The following is an 18,943-nucleotide window of genomic DNA, read 5'->3' as shown; positions in this document are numbered from 1 at the left end:
GCTTCCTGCTCCTCCTCCTCATCATCATCATTCTCTTGGAAAGAATACAAAGGAATACAAAGGAAATCTAAAATAAGCAGCAGCTCTTAATTAAGGTCCTTAGCATAGTGGAACCAGACTACCAGAGTAACTTGATACCTGTTGGCTGTACCTCTCCGCGCTGTTGCCATCTCAACCCCGGAGCGACCTGACCTGACAATTACCAGCAAGGAGCGGCCTTGTATGTTATATTCACGCGTCAAGGACACTGAGGTACGTGTTGCCAAGTGTACCAGAAGACATACAGTATCGTTGTTCCATCTTGAAATCGAAAGCCATGAAAACAAAAAGTCCAGTCTTATCTAACAACCTTTAATCATGGAATAATTGAAGCAGAGGATGACAGTATGGGCGGCAGACAGAGAGAGAGAGAGAGAGAGAGAGAGAGAGAGGGGTGTGTTCATATGCTTGTCGACTGTGAACGTGACTCCAGTGTGGGGACAAGAACAACCAACACCCCGAGCACCAAGTTAATCTATAAGCTGTTTGGGTAACTTCGCTATTACTAGGAGGAAGAGGAGGGGAAAGTATATGGAGGAAAGTAGGATAGAACTGAAATAGAAGGGGTAAAGGAAGTTAGGTAATTAATAGTAAGTTATTTAGATGTTTTTTCCCCATTTTGTATTTGTTTGTATGTTGCTTTGGTGATTTTGAAGTGATATGTAGTGTTTAATTTCGTTCAAGTCTGACTCAGTACGACCATGGTGGTAATAGTAGTAGTAGTAGTAGTAGTAGTAGTAGTATAAGGCTATTGAATAAAAGTTGAAATATATGGAACAAAATAACATTAATTTGTTAACTTTGAACGCACCTTTTTTGTAAACCTTAGCTATTTGACCTTTCATATTGAGACAAAAAAAAAAAAAAGATACCTAACTATCTTTTGTCCTGGAGAGACGCATGACATCTCAAGGGTGTTTGGACCAATAGGAATGAAGCTTAGTGATGGCAGCCAATCAGAGACAAACTTACATCCTTGGGGAGTCGGGTGGAGGTCTTGCACTTATGCCCCTCACCTCCACCACTGTCCAAAGGCTCTAGCTCAAGTAAAAATGATCTTAAGGATTTTTTTTTTATACATAATTCTAATGACAAATTAGCAAGATTTCTTCATTATTAACAGGAGGAACTCTTGAAAAGCCGGCTAATAATCTCTGTAGCCTTGGAAAATAGTCGTGGTTGGAGAGCAAAGTGTTTCTGAATATTAGCCGTGGCCAGAGTTCTTGTCTCACACCACCGCTAGTCCACCAGCCAGTGCTTGTTGTGGTTTGGTGGTGGGAAGTTATGTCGTTAGTGTTGTTGAGGCGCGGACTGCTAATAATTACTGTTGTGAGGCTGTGGTTACCTAAGACGAGGAGCAGGTGTGACGGACAGGCTATAAGAAAGTGTTGCACTTTATTACAAACAGTACTGCTGAATTTTAGACTTGGAGGCGAGAAAGAGTTGTAATAAACGGCTCTAAATCCGAGTGGGGTCAAGTATTTAGTGGGGTGCCACAGGGATCAGTATTAGGACCATTGTTGTTTGTAATATATATCAATGATTTGGATACTGGAGTTGGTAGTGATGTTACTAAATTTGCGGATTACACGAAGATAGGTAGATTAATTAGGTCAGAATTGGATGCCATCGCATTGCAGGCAGATTTGGATAAGATGAACGAATGGACAGACAGATGGCAAATGCAGTTTAATATCAACAAATGCAAAGTTTCAGAGGAGGAGGCAGTAGACACCTGCCGAAACGATAATTACTCCCAGTGAGGTCTAAAGCACTGTTCAGGGGGTGCTGTGAACTTATCATTAAACCCAGCTGTGACCTCACTGAACGTTTCCCTTTGTGTCTCACAACACAAGGGGGTAGTCACAGCCTGCCCTCTAAAGACAACTCTCTTCCTCCACACAAAACTACAAGCACCTAATAACACACACACCCTTCACTCAAAAAATTTTAAAATCATGGCGACTCCTACACCAGCCTCGGAGTCCCCATCTGGGGAGGGGACCATAAATGTCCCCAGGTCGGACTGCCTTTCCGTCGACGACCCTAAGTGTCTTGACACCCCCCTCAACTTTTTCTTCATTAACTTCTGCAACATTCGCGGTCTAAGATCTAATTTTCAATCTGTAGAACACCACCTCTCCTCTTCTAAACCTCATCTTCTTTTCCTCACTGAAACTCAGGTGTCTGAGGCAACTGACAGTAGCCCCTTTTCTGTTCCCTCCTACTTTCTCTATCCTCATTTTCGATCCAAAGCTGGATGCTGCGTTTATGTGCGCAATGACTTAACCTGCTCTCGTGCCCACGCTCTTGAATCTTCCGAGTTTTCCACCATCTGGCTACGACTACAGAGTCATTCTCATACTAAATTTATCTGTGCTGTATACCTCTCTCCTAACTCCTCTGACTATAAGAAATTCTTTGACTACTTAACTTCCAAAGTGGAGCACATTCTGACCCTCTTCCCTTTTGCAGAGATCTCCATTCTTGGAGACTTCAATGTTCACCACCAGCTTTGGCTTTCCTCTCCCTTCACTGACCATCCTGGTGAACTAGCCTACAACTTTGCTATCCTCCATGACCTAGAGCAATTGGTGCAATACCCTACTCGTATTCCTGACCGTCTTGGAGATACGCCCAACATTCTTGACCTTTTCCTGACCTCTAATCCTTCTGCTTATGCTGTCACCCTTTCTTCTCCGTTGGGCTCCTCCGATCACAATCTCATATCTTTATCTTGTCCTATCACTCCAATCCCTCCTCAGGATCCCCCTAAGCGAAGGTGCCTCTGGCGTTTTGCCTCTGCTAGTTGGGGGGACCTGAGGCGGTATTTTGCTGATTTTCCTTGGAATGACTACTGCTTCCGTGTCAGAGACCCGTCTTTGTGTGCTGAGCGCATAACAGAGGTGATAGTGTCTGGCATGGAGGCGTACATTCCTCACTCTTTTTCTCGTCCTAAACCTTCTAAACCTTGGTTTAACACAGCTTGTTCTCGTGCTATACATGATAGAGAGGTGGCCCACAAAAGGTACTTAAGCCTTCCTTCACCAGAATCTCATGCACTTTATATTTCTGCCCGGAACCATGCCAAGTCTGTTCTCCAACTAGCCAAAAACTCCTTCATTAACAGAAAATGTCAAAACCTTTTAAGATCTAACTCCCCTCGTGATTTCTGGCATCTAGCCAAAAATATCTCCAATAACTTTGCTTCTTCTTCTTTCCCTCCTCTACTTCAACCAGATTGCACCACTGCTATCACATCTATTTCTAAAGCTGAACTCTTTGCTCAAACCTTTGCTAAAAACTCTACCTTGGACGATTCTGGGCTTGTTCCTCCCTCTCCTCCACCCTCTGACTACTTCATGCCTCGTATTAAAATTCCTCGTAATGATGTTTTCCATGCCCTCGCTGGCCTAAACCCTCGGAAGGCTTATGGACCTGATGGGGTCCCTCCTATTGTTCTCCGAAACTGTGCCTCCGTGCTTGCACCTTGCCTAGTCAAACTCTTTCAGCTCTGTCTGTCAACATCTACCTTTCCTTCTTGCTGGAAGTTTGCCTACATTCAACCTGTTCCTAAAAAGGGTGACCGCTCTAATCCCTCAAACTACCGTCCTATTGCTTTAATTTCCTGCTTATCTAAAGTTTTTGAATCTATCCTCAACAGGAAGATTCTTAAACATCTATCACTTCACAACCTTCTATCTGATCGCCAGTATGGGTTCCGTCAAGGCCGCTCTACTGGTGATCTTCTGGCTTTCCTTACTGAGTCTTGGTCATCCTCTTTTAGAGACTTTGGTGAAACTTTTGCTGTTGCCTTGGACATATCAAAAGCCTTTGATAGAGTCTGGCACAAAGCTTTGATTTCCAAACTACCCTCCTACGGTTTCTATCCTTCTCTCTGTAACTTCATCTCAAGTTTCCTTTCTGACCGTTCTATTGCTGCTGTGGTAGACGGTCACTGTTCTTCTCCTAAATCTATTAACAGTGGTGTTCCTCAGGGTTCTGTCCTGTCACCCACTCTCTTCTTATTATTCATTAATGATCTTCTAAACCAAACTTCTTGTCCTATCCACTCCTATGCTGATGATACCACCCTGCACTTTTCCACGTCTTTTCATAGACGTCCAACCCTTCAGGAAGTAAACATATCACGCAGGGAAGCCACAGAACGCCTGACTTCTGATCTTTCTAAAATTTCTGATTGGGGCAGAGCAAACTTGGTATTGTTCAATGCCTCAAAAACTCAATTCCTCCATCTATCAACTCGACACAGTCTTCCAGACAACTATCCCCTCTTCTTCAATGACACTCAACTGTCCCCCTCTTCTACACTGAACATCCTCGGTCTGTCCTTTACTTATAATCTGAACTGGAAACTTCACATCTCATCTCTAGCTAAAACAGCTTCTATGAAGTTAGGTGTTCTGAGACGTCTCCGCCAGTTTTTCTCACCCCCCCAGCTGCTAACTCTGTACAAGGGCCTTATCCGTCCATGTATGGAGTATGCTTCACATGTCTGGGGGGGTTCCACTCATACTGCTGTTCTAGACAGGGTGGAATCAAAAGCTTTTCGTCTCATCAACTCCTCTCCTCTAACTGACTGTCTTCAGCCTCTCTCTCACCGCCGTAATGTTGCATCTCTAGCTGTCTTCTACCGCTATTTTCATGCTAACTGCTCTTCTGATCTTGCTAACTGCATGCCTCCCCTCCTTCCGCGGCCTCGCTGCACAAGACTTTCTTCTTTCTCTCACTCCTATTCTGTCCACCTCTCTAACGCAAGAGTTAACCAGTATTCTCAATCATTCATCCCTTTCTCTGGTAAACTCTGGAACTCCCTGCCTGCTTCTGTATTTCCACCTTCCTATGACTTGAATTCCTTCAAGAGGGAGGTTTCAAGACACTTATCCACCAATTTTTGACCACTGCTTTGACCCTTTTAAGGGACTGGCATTTCAGTGGGCATTTTTTTTTTTATTAGATTTTTGTTGCCCTTGGCCAGTATCCTTCCTACATAAAAAAAAAAAAAAAAAAAAAGTACTTTGCGTAGGTAGAGGAAACCCACACAGTAGGTACACATTAAACAACGAAGCTCTGGTAGGTGCAGGATAAGAATTGGTTCTCAAATAGAGTGGTAGATGAATGAAACTCAGTAATCAAGTTGTTAGTGCTGAGTCATTATGGAGCTTCAAGAGAAAATTAGACAGATTTATGGATGGGGATGACAGGTGGAAATAGGTAGGTATATTTCATACAGGGACTGCCACGTGTAGGCCTGATGGCTTCCTGCAGCTTCCTTATTTATTATGTTCTTATTAGCTAACTAGTGTCACGTGGTAACTGATGGCTTGGTAGTCAGTGTTGTCAATGTTTCATGGGTGTTTCTTACTGAGTGCTGGACTTTCGTGGGTGGAGTAGGAGGTTTACTTAATTAAGACGTGTATGTTAGGTCTGGTATTTATCAATGCTGAGTTATTTTGTATCGTAATCGTTTTCATATCCAGCATTGCGTCTTTTGTCCAAGTGCCAAACTGCATCACTACGACAAGCATTATTAGTTAAACCGCCTGATTGGTGCTTGAAACCCATGTTGTACTGTTATCATCATCATCATCATCATCATCATCATCATTTTTATTCAGTTCCTCTCATATTTCGTGCGACATAATCTATTCTATCCTATCCTGCCATAACCCAAGCTGACATGTCTGTATCTACGTATTCTGTGTGTGTGTGTGTGTGTGTGTGTGTGTGTGTATTGTCACTTCTGCATTAACTGGTACCCATAAACCCTTTCAGTCTCGATACTGTCTGATGTTCTATCGCAAGTTATCAATGAAGACTCCCACTCCTGTCTTAAGTAACCATAGCCTATCAATTCCTATAGTGTCCTAACCTGTCCTGGCGTAATCCATCCCACAGTCCCACTAACCCAGCATGTTGCAGTGCGTATCCTATCCTATCCTAGTATGGTCTTGCATATAAACGTATAATATTCCTACCCTGGAGGAGGCAGTAGGCACCTGCCGAAACGATAATTGGAGTATGGAGTATGCTTAACATGTCTTTTTTTTGGGGGGGGTTCCACTCATACCGCTTTTCTAGACAGGGTGAAATCAAAAGCTTTTTGTCTCATCAACTCCTCTCCTCTAACTGTCTTCGGTTTCTCTCTCATCGCCGCAATGCTGGATCTCTAGCTATCTTCTACCGCTATTTTCATGCTAACTGCTCTCCTGATCTTGCTAACCTCATGCCTTCCCTCCTCCCGCGGCCTCGCTGCACACGACTTCCTTCTTTCTTTCACCGCTATTCCGTCCAGCTCTTTTATATAAGAGTTAACCAGTATTCACAATCATTCATCCCTTTTTCTGGTAAACTCTGGAACTCCCTGCCTGCTTCTGTATTTCCACCTTCCTATGACTTGAATTCCTTCAAGAGGGAGGTTTCAAGACACTTATCCTTCAGTTCTTGACTACCGCTTTGTACCCTTTTCTGGAACTGGCATCTCAGTCGGTTTTTTTTTTTTTTTTTTTTTTTTTTTGTTGCCCTTGGCCAGTGTCCCTCCTACATAAAAAAAATGAAAATAAAAAAATCTTACTTGTCCTCTCCTACCCTGACATGCCGTAACCTAAGCCCACTGAACAAGCAACAATTGGGTTATCAAGGAATATCTTTAACAATATGCCTTTTAATTAAACAACAGTCTCATTATAGTAACATCACAACTCTAAGGCACAGTGGTGCAAGATATTTGGCAAACTACACACACACACACACACACACACACACACACACTTAGGATCATAATGCCAACCATAGACGCAAAAATGGAAAGGGTTTGAAATAATGACGAAAAACATTAATAATAATAATAATAATAATAATAATAATAATAATAATAATAATAATAATAGAAGCTGACAACTAGTATGTACATTAGGAATTACAAAATGGTTTATTATTATTATTATTATTATTATTATTATTATTATTATTATTATTATTATTATTATTGGTATTACCTATATATTTTGCTATCACATAAACTATTGAATTAATCTGATAAGGCACAGTATTCTATAACGTATTGTACACTTTTCACAGCGGGATCAGAAAGCACTCGGTTAACTGAATAATCTTAAACACAACAGAACAGGCAATATATTCGTACATTCAGATAACTAATCACAAAATCAACATGGTGACCATATGTTTTGTTTTCTGTTTTCACGTTCTTAGCTTTGATAACACTTGCTTTTAATTTCTTTATGTAATTCTGGTTCCGCTTTTATTAGTTTTCGTGTTCGTTCACTCCCCGGTGTTTTATTTCATCTTTTATTCATTCAGTGTTTGAGTTCTTCGCATTTTTTCTTATTATAAAATATTTCGGTATGGAATATTCTTTTCCGTAAGCATTCACTATTATCCCCGCCTGATAAACTTTGTGTGTGTGTGTGTGTTATCCACCTACGGCCGTCTGCTGGTCACCCAGCTAGCCGTTCCCTTACGAGAAGAGCTCAGAGCTCGTACTGACCGATCTTTGGGTAGGACTGAGACCACTCACACACCACACACTGGGACAGCGAGGTCACAAACCCTCGGGTTACATCCTGTATCTACTTGCTGCTAGTTGAACAGGGGCTACACAATATGAGGCTCACCTGTTTGCCTCGCTGCGCCCGGGACTCGAACCCTCGAACCCGATCCTTCTTGGTTGTGAGCCGAGCGTGTTAACCGCTACACTACGCGGTGTGTGTGTGTGTGTGTGTGGATGGCAGTCGGATGGATGATAATGGCGATAGTAGGAATAGTGATGTCAGGAAGGAACTGGGTTCCTGACGGCGTAGCTGACGAAGGATGGGGAGGCCACGAAGCCAGGACACTCGAGGGTGTTCACCATGTGGTCTAGAGCCTCGTGGAAGGGCGAGTACAAGGAGCAGCGGAGAGTACTGAGCTGCTGCAGGAGTGGCTGAAGGCTGCTGCTGGGGAAGGTGATGGCTGAGAAGTGGATAGGCTCAGGAGGGTCGTACACACGGTAAAAGCAGGCGGCGAAGCGTCTTAACTCCGTGATGTAGGGCCTTCCGACAACGACAGCGAAAGTGACGAAGTAAAGGGCGCCGTAAAAGGTGTAGGTGATCCGCATGAATACCGGTAGTGAGGGCCCCTCGAGATAGCGAAAGACAGTGTAGAAGAGCAGCCCTCCGGTAATGGCCAGAAGCAGCAACTCCCACAGGCACTCCCCGCTGAGGTCATACTGTCGGAGTGGCACCGGTTCATGGAGGTGCAGGAAGAGCCAGGGGGTGCCACGCTCTACCAGTTCCCCGCGGACGGTCTCGTGGGTGAGGCGTAAGTTGAGGAGTTGGTTCAGTGTCTCCAGGAAGCCAGAGTAAGGCACCATCACGTCCCTGATCAGAGTCAGGTATTTGAACTTTGCCAGCCGCTGCCCCTGCCTGATGCAGTCCATGAAATCATGTCGGATCGTTTCCTCCTTGTTGAATAACTTCCATGTGGTTGTGTTCTCCGCCTGCACCACAGGATAGAAATCAGACAACTGCCGCAGCTCCTCAAACGACGTCCTGGAGGCGTTACAAATCACCAGGCCGTTGTGGTAAAGCCGTTGGAAGCGTATGTTTCTGTCCACCTCCGTCACCGACTGCGAGAGTAACTTGTCCTCCTCGTGTTGCGGCTGCTTGGCGATCACCACGATGAGGTTGTCTAGAGGTTCCTTAAAGAGTGAGCGGTGGAAAGAGAGGGATTCATGCTCGTCAGTCTCCTGCAGGTACTCCTTCACACCCCTCCTTCGGTGTTCCCTCTTCACCACCTCCACCTCTTGGTTCCTTAAAGGGTCCTCTTGGTAGAAGAGGGAGTAGATCTTATCACTGCAGAACACGGGAAGGATTACTAATAACACGAAGAAGTAGAGCAAGGCTAGTAGGAGTTGGTAGCGCGTCATCATCAGTTTTCTTTGATCGACAGCCCGCTTAGTCTTCTTCTTAGAGTGAAGCACACACTAAACCATTCCCACGAAGAGTCATTCTACCCATCATGTTCTCCTGCATTTTGCATCTGTAACACAAAGCTGTGAGTTGGAAAATTATATGGAGAGACTAATGTAATCAATGTGAGTAATGTAGCGGTGCAAAATTATCACCGGTGTCTTCTTTTACTTTTATTTAGTTCAAGGTCAAATCAAAGAACAATTATAAAATAACATGAATTTTGATTAGATGAGTGTAAACTTTGTCAGAAGAGAGAGAGAGAGAGAGAGAGAGAGAGAGAGAGAGAGAGAGAGAGAGAGAGAGAGAGAGAGAGAGAGAGAGAATCCAAGGTAAATCTATCTTTCAGGCGGTCAGTCACGTCTCTCTCTCTCTCTCTCTCTCTCTCTCTCTCTCTCTCTGGGTGGTGGTGGCGGGCGTACGAGTTTGATTGTTCAATATGATAAGGTCGTGTTTATCTATATGATGCCTGTGTAGCTTATAGTTGTAAAATACAAAGTTCATTGATAGCTGATAGATAACAAAACAGAAACTACAAATATTTGAGACTTGTATTAAAAATTTTCATAATGTAAGGTTCAAAAGTTTGCCTGAAGTTAGTTGACGGCAGGAGCGGGGTATGTAGTAAGGACAGGATAATGATAACACAGCAGAGTGAAAACTGCAGACTACACTTGATAATAACTAGTAAAAGCTCACCACCTTACAAAGAATGAGTCCTGGCCTGCACTGCTCCCACAAAGTTATACTGATGTCATTGCTGCACCTGGGCACTGGGAAGGCGAAACCCATACTTGCCAAGCTGGAGTAAGTTCCCCATACCACTTAAGTGTATAAGATAGTGTTGATCTGACGGTTAAGCACAAAGACACTAACGGAGACACTTCTACGCATATTATTAGAGCACATGGCAACTGGGAGGCTGGGAGGGTGAACTGGTAGCCACCACCACCACCACCACCACATTATGCATCCACTTTCCTTAACACCACACCACGTAGCATCTTTTCTACGCACCTGCACTGTCACTCACCGCCTGCACCACATCGCCTTCCTTACCTGCACGGCTCCGTCTCCTCACCACTCCATACAGACAGTATGAACGTGCACACCATCACCAACTCATCACACTTGCTCCGTTGTGGGATGAGTTACCGGCGATGCCTTGCAACTTTTTCACGTCAGAAGTTTGCAAGTAGGTATTTATTTGCTTTGTGCTCTCTCTCTCTCTCTCTCTCTCTCTCTCTCTGTGTGTGTGTGTGTGTGTGTGTGTGTGTATTAATAACGTGCGTCTGTTGTCTTCTCCACCTCTTGTGTGTGTGAGAGAGAGAGAGAGAGAGGGGGGGGGGGGAGGGGGGAACATGTAAACAGAGCATTATTTCACCTGCTGGTAACATTTTACAAACTAAGAGTATTATACCTACGTACATACGTACTGTACTATATACATACTGAAACGAACTCCGATTAGCTGGCTAGGGGCCTGTCACACCTTAGTGGGATTCGGGGCGCCTGTGTCGGGGAGGACTTGATCTCAGCGGCTGGGAACAGGTGCAGCGCTGACTCTACCCAGTCACTCAGTGAGAACAGTCACACAGAGCAGGGGAGGAAAACACGCCTTTCCGTGTGTCCATATATTACACAACAGTACACAAGTCACCGTGCAATACAGTCAAGACACACAGGCAGGCACAGGGGCATATTTTTCCGAAGTCTGTGCTAATAAATGCGCTCGCCTGTGATGACGGCCGGCTGCAGCTCCAAAACTAGCAGCAGGATATTCTCGGAAATACTCTCATTGTGATCCCCATACAAAGTGAGGTGTTGTTGTACTGTGGCATGTGACTTAATCCAGCCCAAAGCAGTCCAGCGTGTTCAAGAGTGATTGCATCTACTCTTCCAGACTTCGGAAATAAGCCACAGGGGCGACCAGGCACTCCACCGTCAACAGTCAGTCAGTCAGTCAATCAGTCTGTCAGTCACGTTCGAACTCTGCTCGCTTTCCCTTTCCCTCGCCCACACGTCTTGTTGCGTCGCGGTCTCGGTACTACTCTCTCTCTCTCTCTCTCTCTCTCTCTCTCTCTCTGTGCCACGGAGCGCCTCAAAGCCTGCCTCCCACGTCATCACTTCTGCCAGGTGATACTTAACTACACCTCATCTGCCTTGCAAGACATAACTACGAGTCGCTGATTACTAATACTGCTAGTGGTAATTGCTTCTTACACTATTTACACACAAACGCTCACACAGACGGGACCCTGTAACTATCACTCCATGGTTAGCTAACTCTCTCTCTCTCTCTCTCTCTCTCTCTCTCTCTCTCTCTCTCTCTCTCTCTCTCTCTCTCTCTCTCTCTCTCTCTCTCTCTCTCTCTCTCGTGACTGAACAAGGAAAGAGTGGTGTCGGCAGTGATGATGATGATGATAAGATAATAATTGTTTGCAGCGACTGGCACCATACTAATACCTCTATTAAAGCAAGGGTTCACATTACACAGGTCAGGCTCGGAGTCTGCTGCTCGCACGCCTCATGTTCACTGTCGTCTCCGCGTGCAGGTTCTGCCGGTGACGTCCTGTACCCATAGGTTACTGTGCGTTACCCAGGCGTCAGCAGTGAGACTTGAGGCATGTACTAGGTGTGGACTTCTTTTGGCTGGTGTCTGGCCGTGGTGGGCCGTTGAGGGCGTTGCTTCTCAGCCCTCAACACGCAACAGTATTTGGTGGCGTTTTCCTGTTGCGTTTGTCGCGGCTTTGTGTTTCTGTCTGTATGAACTCAATAGTTCGTCAGTTTTTGGAGTAATGAAAGACTGCTCAAGGCAACGATGAATTTGTTATTGGCTTATTTTGTTGTTAATGACATTTGTCAACAGCAAGGATGATACACTGCACAGTGAACGAGGGAGAGAGAGAGAGAGAGAGAGAGAGAACCTACCTGCCTGTGTAATTAAATTACGGGACATAATGAAATACCTAACAGCGTCACGTGACTACGAGCACGCAGAGCCCGGTGCAGGGACGCACGGTGTGCACGTCTCGTGGCCGTGTGAGGAGGCAAGCAGCGCAGATCTCCGTAGTGGCTGTGAGGGCCCAGGCACTCCGGAGGTTTGCGGGAGAGAGAGAGAGAGGCGCTCAGGCTGAGAGTAACGTCAGAGATGGAGCTTGGAAAAGTGGTGGTGGTGGTGGTGGTGGTGGTCTGGAAGCGCGTCCTGTGCACAGTGTTGTGTGCTTGTGTGCACGCCTCCCACCGTGCCGGCCACAGCCAACACGAGGGCGGCTCAGAAGGCGGGGCGGGTCATCATGGACGTTCGCTTCAGGGAGTAGTGGTGGCCCTTCCAATCATACCAGTTGATGCCATCGGCGTAGGAGGTGTGGTTGCCCTCATACTGGTAGCCGTTCAGGTTTGCTCTGTGGCAATTAGTATACCAGTACGCACCTCGGAATCTGAAAGGAACAGTTACAAGGGATGACTAAGCATAAATCCATGCATCCTTGCGTCCAGTGCAGTAACCCACCTGTTGGCACACACCCCAAGCAAGTGTTACAGTTCATAAGATGTTGCATACAGTAATGCTTGACTTCTCTAATCCGCATGTTATGCCTTTTTGACTGGTTAGAATCACAAAGAAATTGACCTGAAGGCGAGATAAAATCTTCAGGAAGGAGAGGCCATAATCTGAGGTTAAATCCGTCAACTTGAGGACAAATTCCAGCGGCTTGGACGTCGGGGCCCTAATGGTCGCCAGGTCCGAACTCTAATTTAGGGATATGTTTGCTCTCGCTCGTTACAAGACTTCCTCACTCCATCATTTAGATAAATAGTCTCCCTTTTACCGTGACCACATTGGACTTCACTTTTTTTAAGGATGAGCAAAGCACTTTCTTTAAAGATGAGCTTCTTTGCGAGTAAAAGGAGGGCCATTCTTGCAGAGACCTACAGAGACACTTTATACATAGTCCTTGAGTTACTCCTCCCTACTGTTCTCCTGATTAGCTTCTTTTGTTATAAAATTTATTGAACTCATTACTAAAATATTGCTATTTCTTTTACGTGTTTTGAAATACGTTGTGTTATGACGGCACTGATCTTGCCCTTGGCGACTGGAGGGAGAGTGTCAGTCACAGGCTAGCTTTCAGCCACGCCACATCTGTGTACTCCGAGGACTCACAATAAATCAGCCACCTGCATCTATCTCTGCCTCTCACTCCAACAGTTGTGTTCTTTGACAGCAACCATCTTACTGTTCCATTGTGTTGTGTTGTGTGACACCACTCATCTCTGTGCTAAGTTGTGTGTTGGGTGACAACACTCATGGCTTGTGTTCAGTTCTGTGGAAGGCGATACTCACTTTTTAGCACAGTTATCATCCCACGTGTCGTTGTCAGCATCATGCGTGCTGAACGAGCTGCCGCTTTTGTCAGACAGGCCGTCCCCTGCGTCACCGCTGTACCTGTCACCACACACACACACACACACACGCACACACACACACACACACACACACACACACACACACACACACACACACACACACACACACACACACACACACACACCAAAAAAAAAAGAAAAAAGAAAAGAAAACAAGTGAGTAAATATATATATATATATATATATATATATATATATATATATATATATATATATATATATATATATATATATATATATATATATATATATATATATATATATATATATATATATATATATATATATATATATATATATATATATATATATATATATATATATATATATATATATATATATATATATATATATATATATATACACACACACACAAGATTCCGTGTCCACACGGAATCTTGTGGTGTATTTCTTGTGTCTCCCCTCTCCCCTCTCTCTCTCTCTCTCGTATATACGAGAGAGAGAGAGAGAGAGGGGGGTGAGGCGAAATACAAGAGAACATAAGAACATAAGAAATAAGGGAAGCTGCAAGAAGCGACCAGGCTTACACGTGGCAGTCCCTGTATGAAACACTCCTACCTATTTCCATCTGCTATCCCCATCCATAAACTTGTCTAATCTTCTCTTAAAGCTCTCTAGTGTCCTGGCACTAACTACATGATTACTGAGTCCGTTCCACTCATCTACCACTCTATTTGAGAACCAATTTTTTCCTATCTCCTTCCTAAACCTAAATTTTTCAAGCTTGAACCCGTTATTTCTTGTTCTACCTTGGTTGCTGATCCTAAGAATTTTGCTTACATCTCCCTTGTTATAACCCTTATACCACTTAAAGACTTCTATCAGGTCCCCTCTTAACCTACGTCTCTCTAGAGAATGTAAATTTAACCGCTTCAACCTCGCTTCGTAAGGAATACTCCTCATCCCCTGAATCCTTTTAGTCATTCTCCTCTGTACTGATTCTAATAGACCTATATCTTTCCTGTAATGTGGGGACCAGAATTGCACAGCGTAGTCTAGATGAGGTCTGACCAGCGCCAAGTATAACTTTAATATTACTTCCGGCCTTCTACTTTTAACACTCCTAAAAATTAATCCTAGTACCCTATTTGCCTTGTTTCTGGCTTCTATGCATTGTTTCCCTAGACGGAGTTCAGAGCTAACTATAACTCCTAAATCTTTCTCGTACCCTGTACCTACCAGAGTTTGGGTGTTTAATGTGTACCTATTGTGTGGGTTTCCTCTACCTACGCTAAGCACTTTGCATTTATTGATATTAAATTGCATTTGCCATCTATCCGTCCATTCGTTCATTCTATCTAAGTCTGTCTGCAAGGCGATGGCATCCGCTTCTGACCTAATTAATCTACCTATCTTTGTGTCATCCGCAAATTTACTAACATCGCTACTAATTCCACTATCCAAGTCATTGATATATATTAGAAATAATAATGGCCCTAATACTGATCCCTGTGGCACCCCACTAATGACATGACCCCACTCGGATTTCGAGCCGTTTATTAGCACTCTCTGTCGCCTGTTACCAAGCCATGACCCTATCCAACCTAACACCTTCCCATCTATCCCGTGTGCCCTAACCTTTCTCAGGAGCCTTTGATGGGGCACCTTGTCGAATGCTTTACTAAAGTCCAGATATAAGATATCATAACTATCACCATTATCTACTGCCTCGTACACCTTACTGTAAAAACTTAACAAGTTTGTCAGGCAAGACTTCCCCTTCGTGAAGCCATGCTGTGACTGATTTATCAAGTTATGTTTGTCTAAATGTTCCATAATGTTCCTGGCTATTATTGACTCTAACATTTTACCTACAACTGAAGTTAAGCTGACAGGTCTATAATTAGACGCTAAAGTTTTATCCCCTTTCTTAAAGATGGGTACTACATTAGCCTGCCTCCACATTACTGGTACCTCACCCGACTCCAGTGATTTCCTAAAGACAGAAACTAACGGCTCACTAATAATCTTTTTACATTCCTTCAGTACTCTGGGATATATTTCATCAGGTCCTGGTGACTTGAACTTTTTTAGCCTATCTATCTCCTGCTCCACTATCTCCCTAGTTATGGAAATATCCGTCAGCTTCTCATACTCATCTGCTCTAAACACCTGTTCACTATCTGGCATATCCTGCATGTTTTCCTGAGTGAAGACAGTTAAAAAATAATCATTCAGAAGTTTACTAATCTCCTCCCCAGAACTAACCAGCTCCCCATCTGCTGCCTTTAATGGACCTACAGTATCCTTATTCTTCGTCCTGTATACCTGATAAAATCCCTTGGGGTCCGTCTTCGCCTGGCTGGCTACCTTTAATTCATAATTGTCCTTAGCTTTCCTCGTTAACTTCCTGACTGTTCTAACTAATTCATTATACTGTGTCCTTAAAACTTCCTCACCTGCCCTTAATCTCTTATATATACTTCTCTTACGCCCTATATAATGCTTTAACCTAGCAGTCATCCATTTAGGGTCATTTTTTTGTGATCTTATTGTTTTATACGGGATATTTGCTAATTGACCTGTATGAACTTTATCTACGAAATATTTATACAATTCATCTACATTTACTTCACCTAAACCCCTCATCTCGTTCCCTACCTTCCTCTCCCCTCCCTCATCAACTCGCCTCGACCTTACCTCTCTCATTTCAGCATGACCTGACATTCCAACATACTCACACCTATCTCCCCCCTTCCTCTTTCCTCCTCCCTTCTGGAGCCTCACCTCACCTCCCTCATCCTGCCTTATCTCTCTGAACTCCGTCCCTGACCTGACCTCACCCTGCATCCTTTGCCAGTCCACTCCTTGGAGGTACCTTTTTAATTCTTCAAAATCTGCTCTCCTAAAGTCAGGTATTTTACTAGTGTTTTTATTTCTAACAGTTTCTTCCCATTCTAGATTGTACCTAATTTCCCTATGGTCACTGTTACCTAGCTGTCCTCCAACCTCTACCTGCGTGACTGCTTCCTCCCTGTTAGTAAGAATTAAATCTAGAATATTATTCCCCCTTGTGGGTTCTACGACTACCTGTTTTAAAACATTATCCTGAATTACCTTAAGGAATTCCTCTGCTTCCTTGTTACCCACAATCAGACTCCAGTCGATATTCCTAAAATTAAAATCTCCTACCACACATACCTGACTGTACCTGCCTGCTCTATTTAATTCCTGCCACAGTGAGGTGTTAATTTCCTCTGTACTGGTCGGTGGTCTGTAAACTACCCCTAGTACTACTGACTGCGATCCTTCCTTAATATCTACCCATATCGACTCTGCTTTGTTATCTGTTTTAATTCTATTGTTCATACAGCACTGTAATGTGTCCCTAACGTATAACGCGACACCTCCTCCTCTCCTGTTTTCTCTATCTTTATAGAACATTGTATACCCATCTATCTTAACCTCTGGATTAAATACTTTTCCTGACATATCTAACCAAGTTTCAGTTAAAGCAATGATATCAAATTTCTCTACACTCGCTATTCCTCTAAGCAAGTCTATTTTATTCAGAATACTTCTACAATTTGTGTAGTAAACACTTAAGCTATTTCTCACCATCCCTAAGCTAGTTTCCTTTCTAGGAGGTGAAGGGCCTCACCTTCCAACGCTGAGGCGGAACTTGGTCTCTGGTGCGCCCACGTGGAAGAATCCATACTTAGCCCACCGATGTTCTCCCTCGTAATCGTCCAGGTCAATTCGTAGCTGCTGCAGGGTGGTGGAGGTCAGCTGGTGCAGAAGGTCAAGGCCCAGCCAGAATTCACCCTCCAGGTCACCAAAGCCCAACTGATACTCGACCCAAGTGCGGTAGAAATCTTGGCGGACGGCATCACTGGTGCGCCGCTGGAAGACGGTCCATCCCCCGCCGTCGACGGTGTGGTCACAAAACACGGGCACGCGGTGGTGGGGTCGCCCAGGGTAAGGGTATACCTGGCGCAGGCCGCTCCCGCTGTCCCCGGAGTCCAGTAAGTCCTTGCAGTGACGCGGCCGAGACTCCCATTTGTTTACAGCAGCACTCACCTGCTGCACCACTTCCCTCGCCTCCTGTAAAGCGAAGGCCAAACAGTGACCAGGTTTACGTCAGACGTGGCGGCGCAGCTCCTCCTGCGTTGCTGCTGATAAAGACCCAACACACTTCGAAATGAGTCTCAAGTCTTGATTAAAACGCTTCAGTGAAAATCATCACCTCTTAATAAATTTCGACGATTTCGTTGGTGATAATACCGCGCCTTGCAGGAGAGCATGACAAAGTGTTAGGTAGAAGCCTGACTTGACCCTTACCTCCACGAGGGACGCGTGGCGGACGTCCTCTCGTCCAGTCCTACAGGAGTCCAGGGCGGCGGCGACGCAAGTGTCACTGTAGCCTGCGACCGTTAGCAGACTGGACAGAAGAGAGCGATCGTCCTTGAGGCCTGAACAGCTATTTTCCTCAGCGGGCGGAGACGTGGTGCTTGCCTGGGCCACGGCCACGCCCATGGCGAGGACCACAAGGAACTTCATTACAAGTAGTTACTGGCCAGAGCACCTGACCAAGGCGACCGTGGTGGGGTGTGGCGTAGAGCAGAGTGGTGTGTGTCTTGAGCCCGGGGTGCCTCGCGGCCCTCAACACGCCACTCCAAGCCTGGTTGACTGTGAGGAAAACATACGCGAAGCACCAACACTTATGTATTTCATCACTCCGTTTGTAAAGTGTTGTGTGAAATAATATTTGATGAAGGTCCACTTGTGTAAAGGCGCCAGAGTGCCTCTTATCGCGCTGGCATCAGATGCAGCAGGATCCTCGCAGCTTTGTAGTGTTGATGCTTCCTTCCTGTGGAGTGGTGGGAGCTGTGGCCTCAGTGCAGAGGCAGGGTATGCTGCTGCCACACCACGCACTAACCTGATGAAATGATAATGCTTAGTCCTCTATGGAAGAACTGCGTGGTAGAAGAATTTTTATTTTGTTTTATTTATTTATTTTTTTCGGGGCGGGCAAATTACTTAAGGTTAAAAAAATGTAATCCATCAAATAAGAGAGGAGGAGGAAATAAGGAAGTGTAACGTTAAGTATTAGGCAGCAAATTATAACTGTCGAGAGGCTTAATTTTCATGATTTACTGGAGTAACAAACTTGTTCTGGTGACGTTGTAACAACAGACATCTCGTGACACTGGCTGGCCTTTAGTAATGCATTACAACTTACAACGGTAGCGATAGGCAGCAGTGGGCCGCGGGAAAAGCATGGCCGCCCTCAGCTCATTCACATAGGCAGGTCAGGTCAGGTCAGGTCAGTCTTGGATCGTGGCCAGGTGACACAGGTAACAATGTTTTGTATTGCTTGTCATTTGTATTGACTGACAACTATGTCAAAATACTGACTGCCATAGAACAGTATGCTCACAGCACTATTCTTATTGGCAGCATCAAGGCGCCAGACGCCACCTCGTCCAGTGCAAGGAAAAGAAGAGCTGGTTTGCTTCCTC

The 18,943-nt window shown here is 44.7% G+C and overlaps 2 protein-coding genes across 9 annotated transcripts; both read right to left on the bottom strand.

Annotated features, from left to right (window-relative positions):
- Nucleotides 1-6,708: 6,708 nt before the first annotated feature.
- LOC135092225 (uncharacterized) lies at nt 6,709-10,249 on the bottom strand. 7 transcript variants are annotated; one of them, XM_063990567.1, is made up of 2 exons: nt 10,092-10,249; nt 6,709-9,102 (listed from the first exon to the last, which is right to left on the bottom strand). In XM_063990567.1, the coding sequence occupies exon 2, from the start codon at nt 8,990-8,992 to the stop codon at nt 7,853-7,855; it is 1,140 nt and encodes a 379-aa protein (XP_063846637.1). In that variant the 5' UTR covers nt 8,993-9,102; nt 10,092-10,249; the 3' UTR covers nt 6,709-7,852. The 7 variants fall into 7 exon arrangements, with proteins under 7 accessions (XP_063846637.1, XP_063846640.1, XP_063846641.1 ...); XM_063990570.1 differs by having other exon boundaries at nt 10,050-10,200; XM_063990571.1 differs by having other exon boundaries at nt 10,066-10,173.
- A 1,593-nt stretch (nt 10,250-11,842) lies between these two features.
- Nucleotides 11,843-18,103, bottom strand: LOC135092226 (microfibril-associated glycoprotein 4-like). 2 transcript variants are annotated; one of them, XM_063990576.1, is made up of 4 exons: nt 17,763-18,103; nt 17,083-17,525; nt 13,378-13,473; nt 11,843-12,472 (listed from the first exon to the last, which is right to left on the bottom strand). In XM_063990576.1, the coding sequence occupies exons 1-4, from the start codon at nt 17,979-17,981 to the stop codon at nt 12,307-12,309; spliced, it is 924 nt and encodes a 307-aa protein (XP_063846646.1). In that variant the 5' UTR covers nt 17,982-18,103; the 3' UTR covers nt 11,843-12,306. The 2 variants fall into 2 exon arrangements, with proteins under 2 accessions (XP_063846646.1, XP_063846645.1); XM_063990575.1 differs by having other exon boundaries at nt 13,378-13,479; nt 17,763-18,099.
- Between the last annotated feature and the right edge of the window lie 840 nt (nt 18,104-18,943).

This window comes from Scylla paramamosain, chromosome 39, assembly GCF_035594125.1.
Source record: "Scylla paramamosain isolate STU-SP2022 chromosome 39, ASM3559412v1, whole genome shotgun sequence".
Lineage (NCBI taxonomy): Eukaryota > Metazoa > Arthropoda > Malacostraca > Decapoda > Portunidae > Scylla > Scylla paramamosain.
The sequence above is the reverse complement of the archived record's forward strand: the minus strand, read 5'-3'. Positions and strand labels throughout refer to the sequence as shown.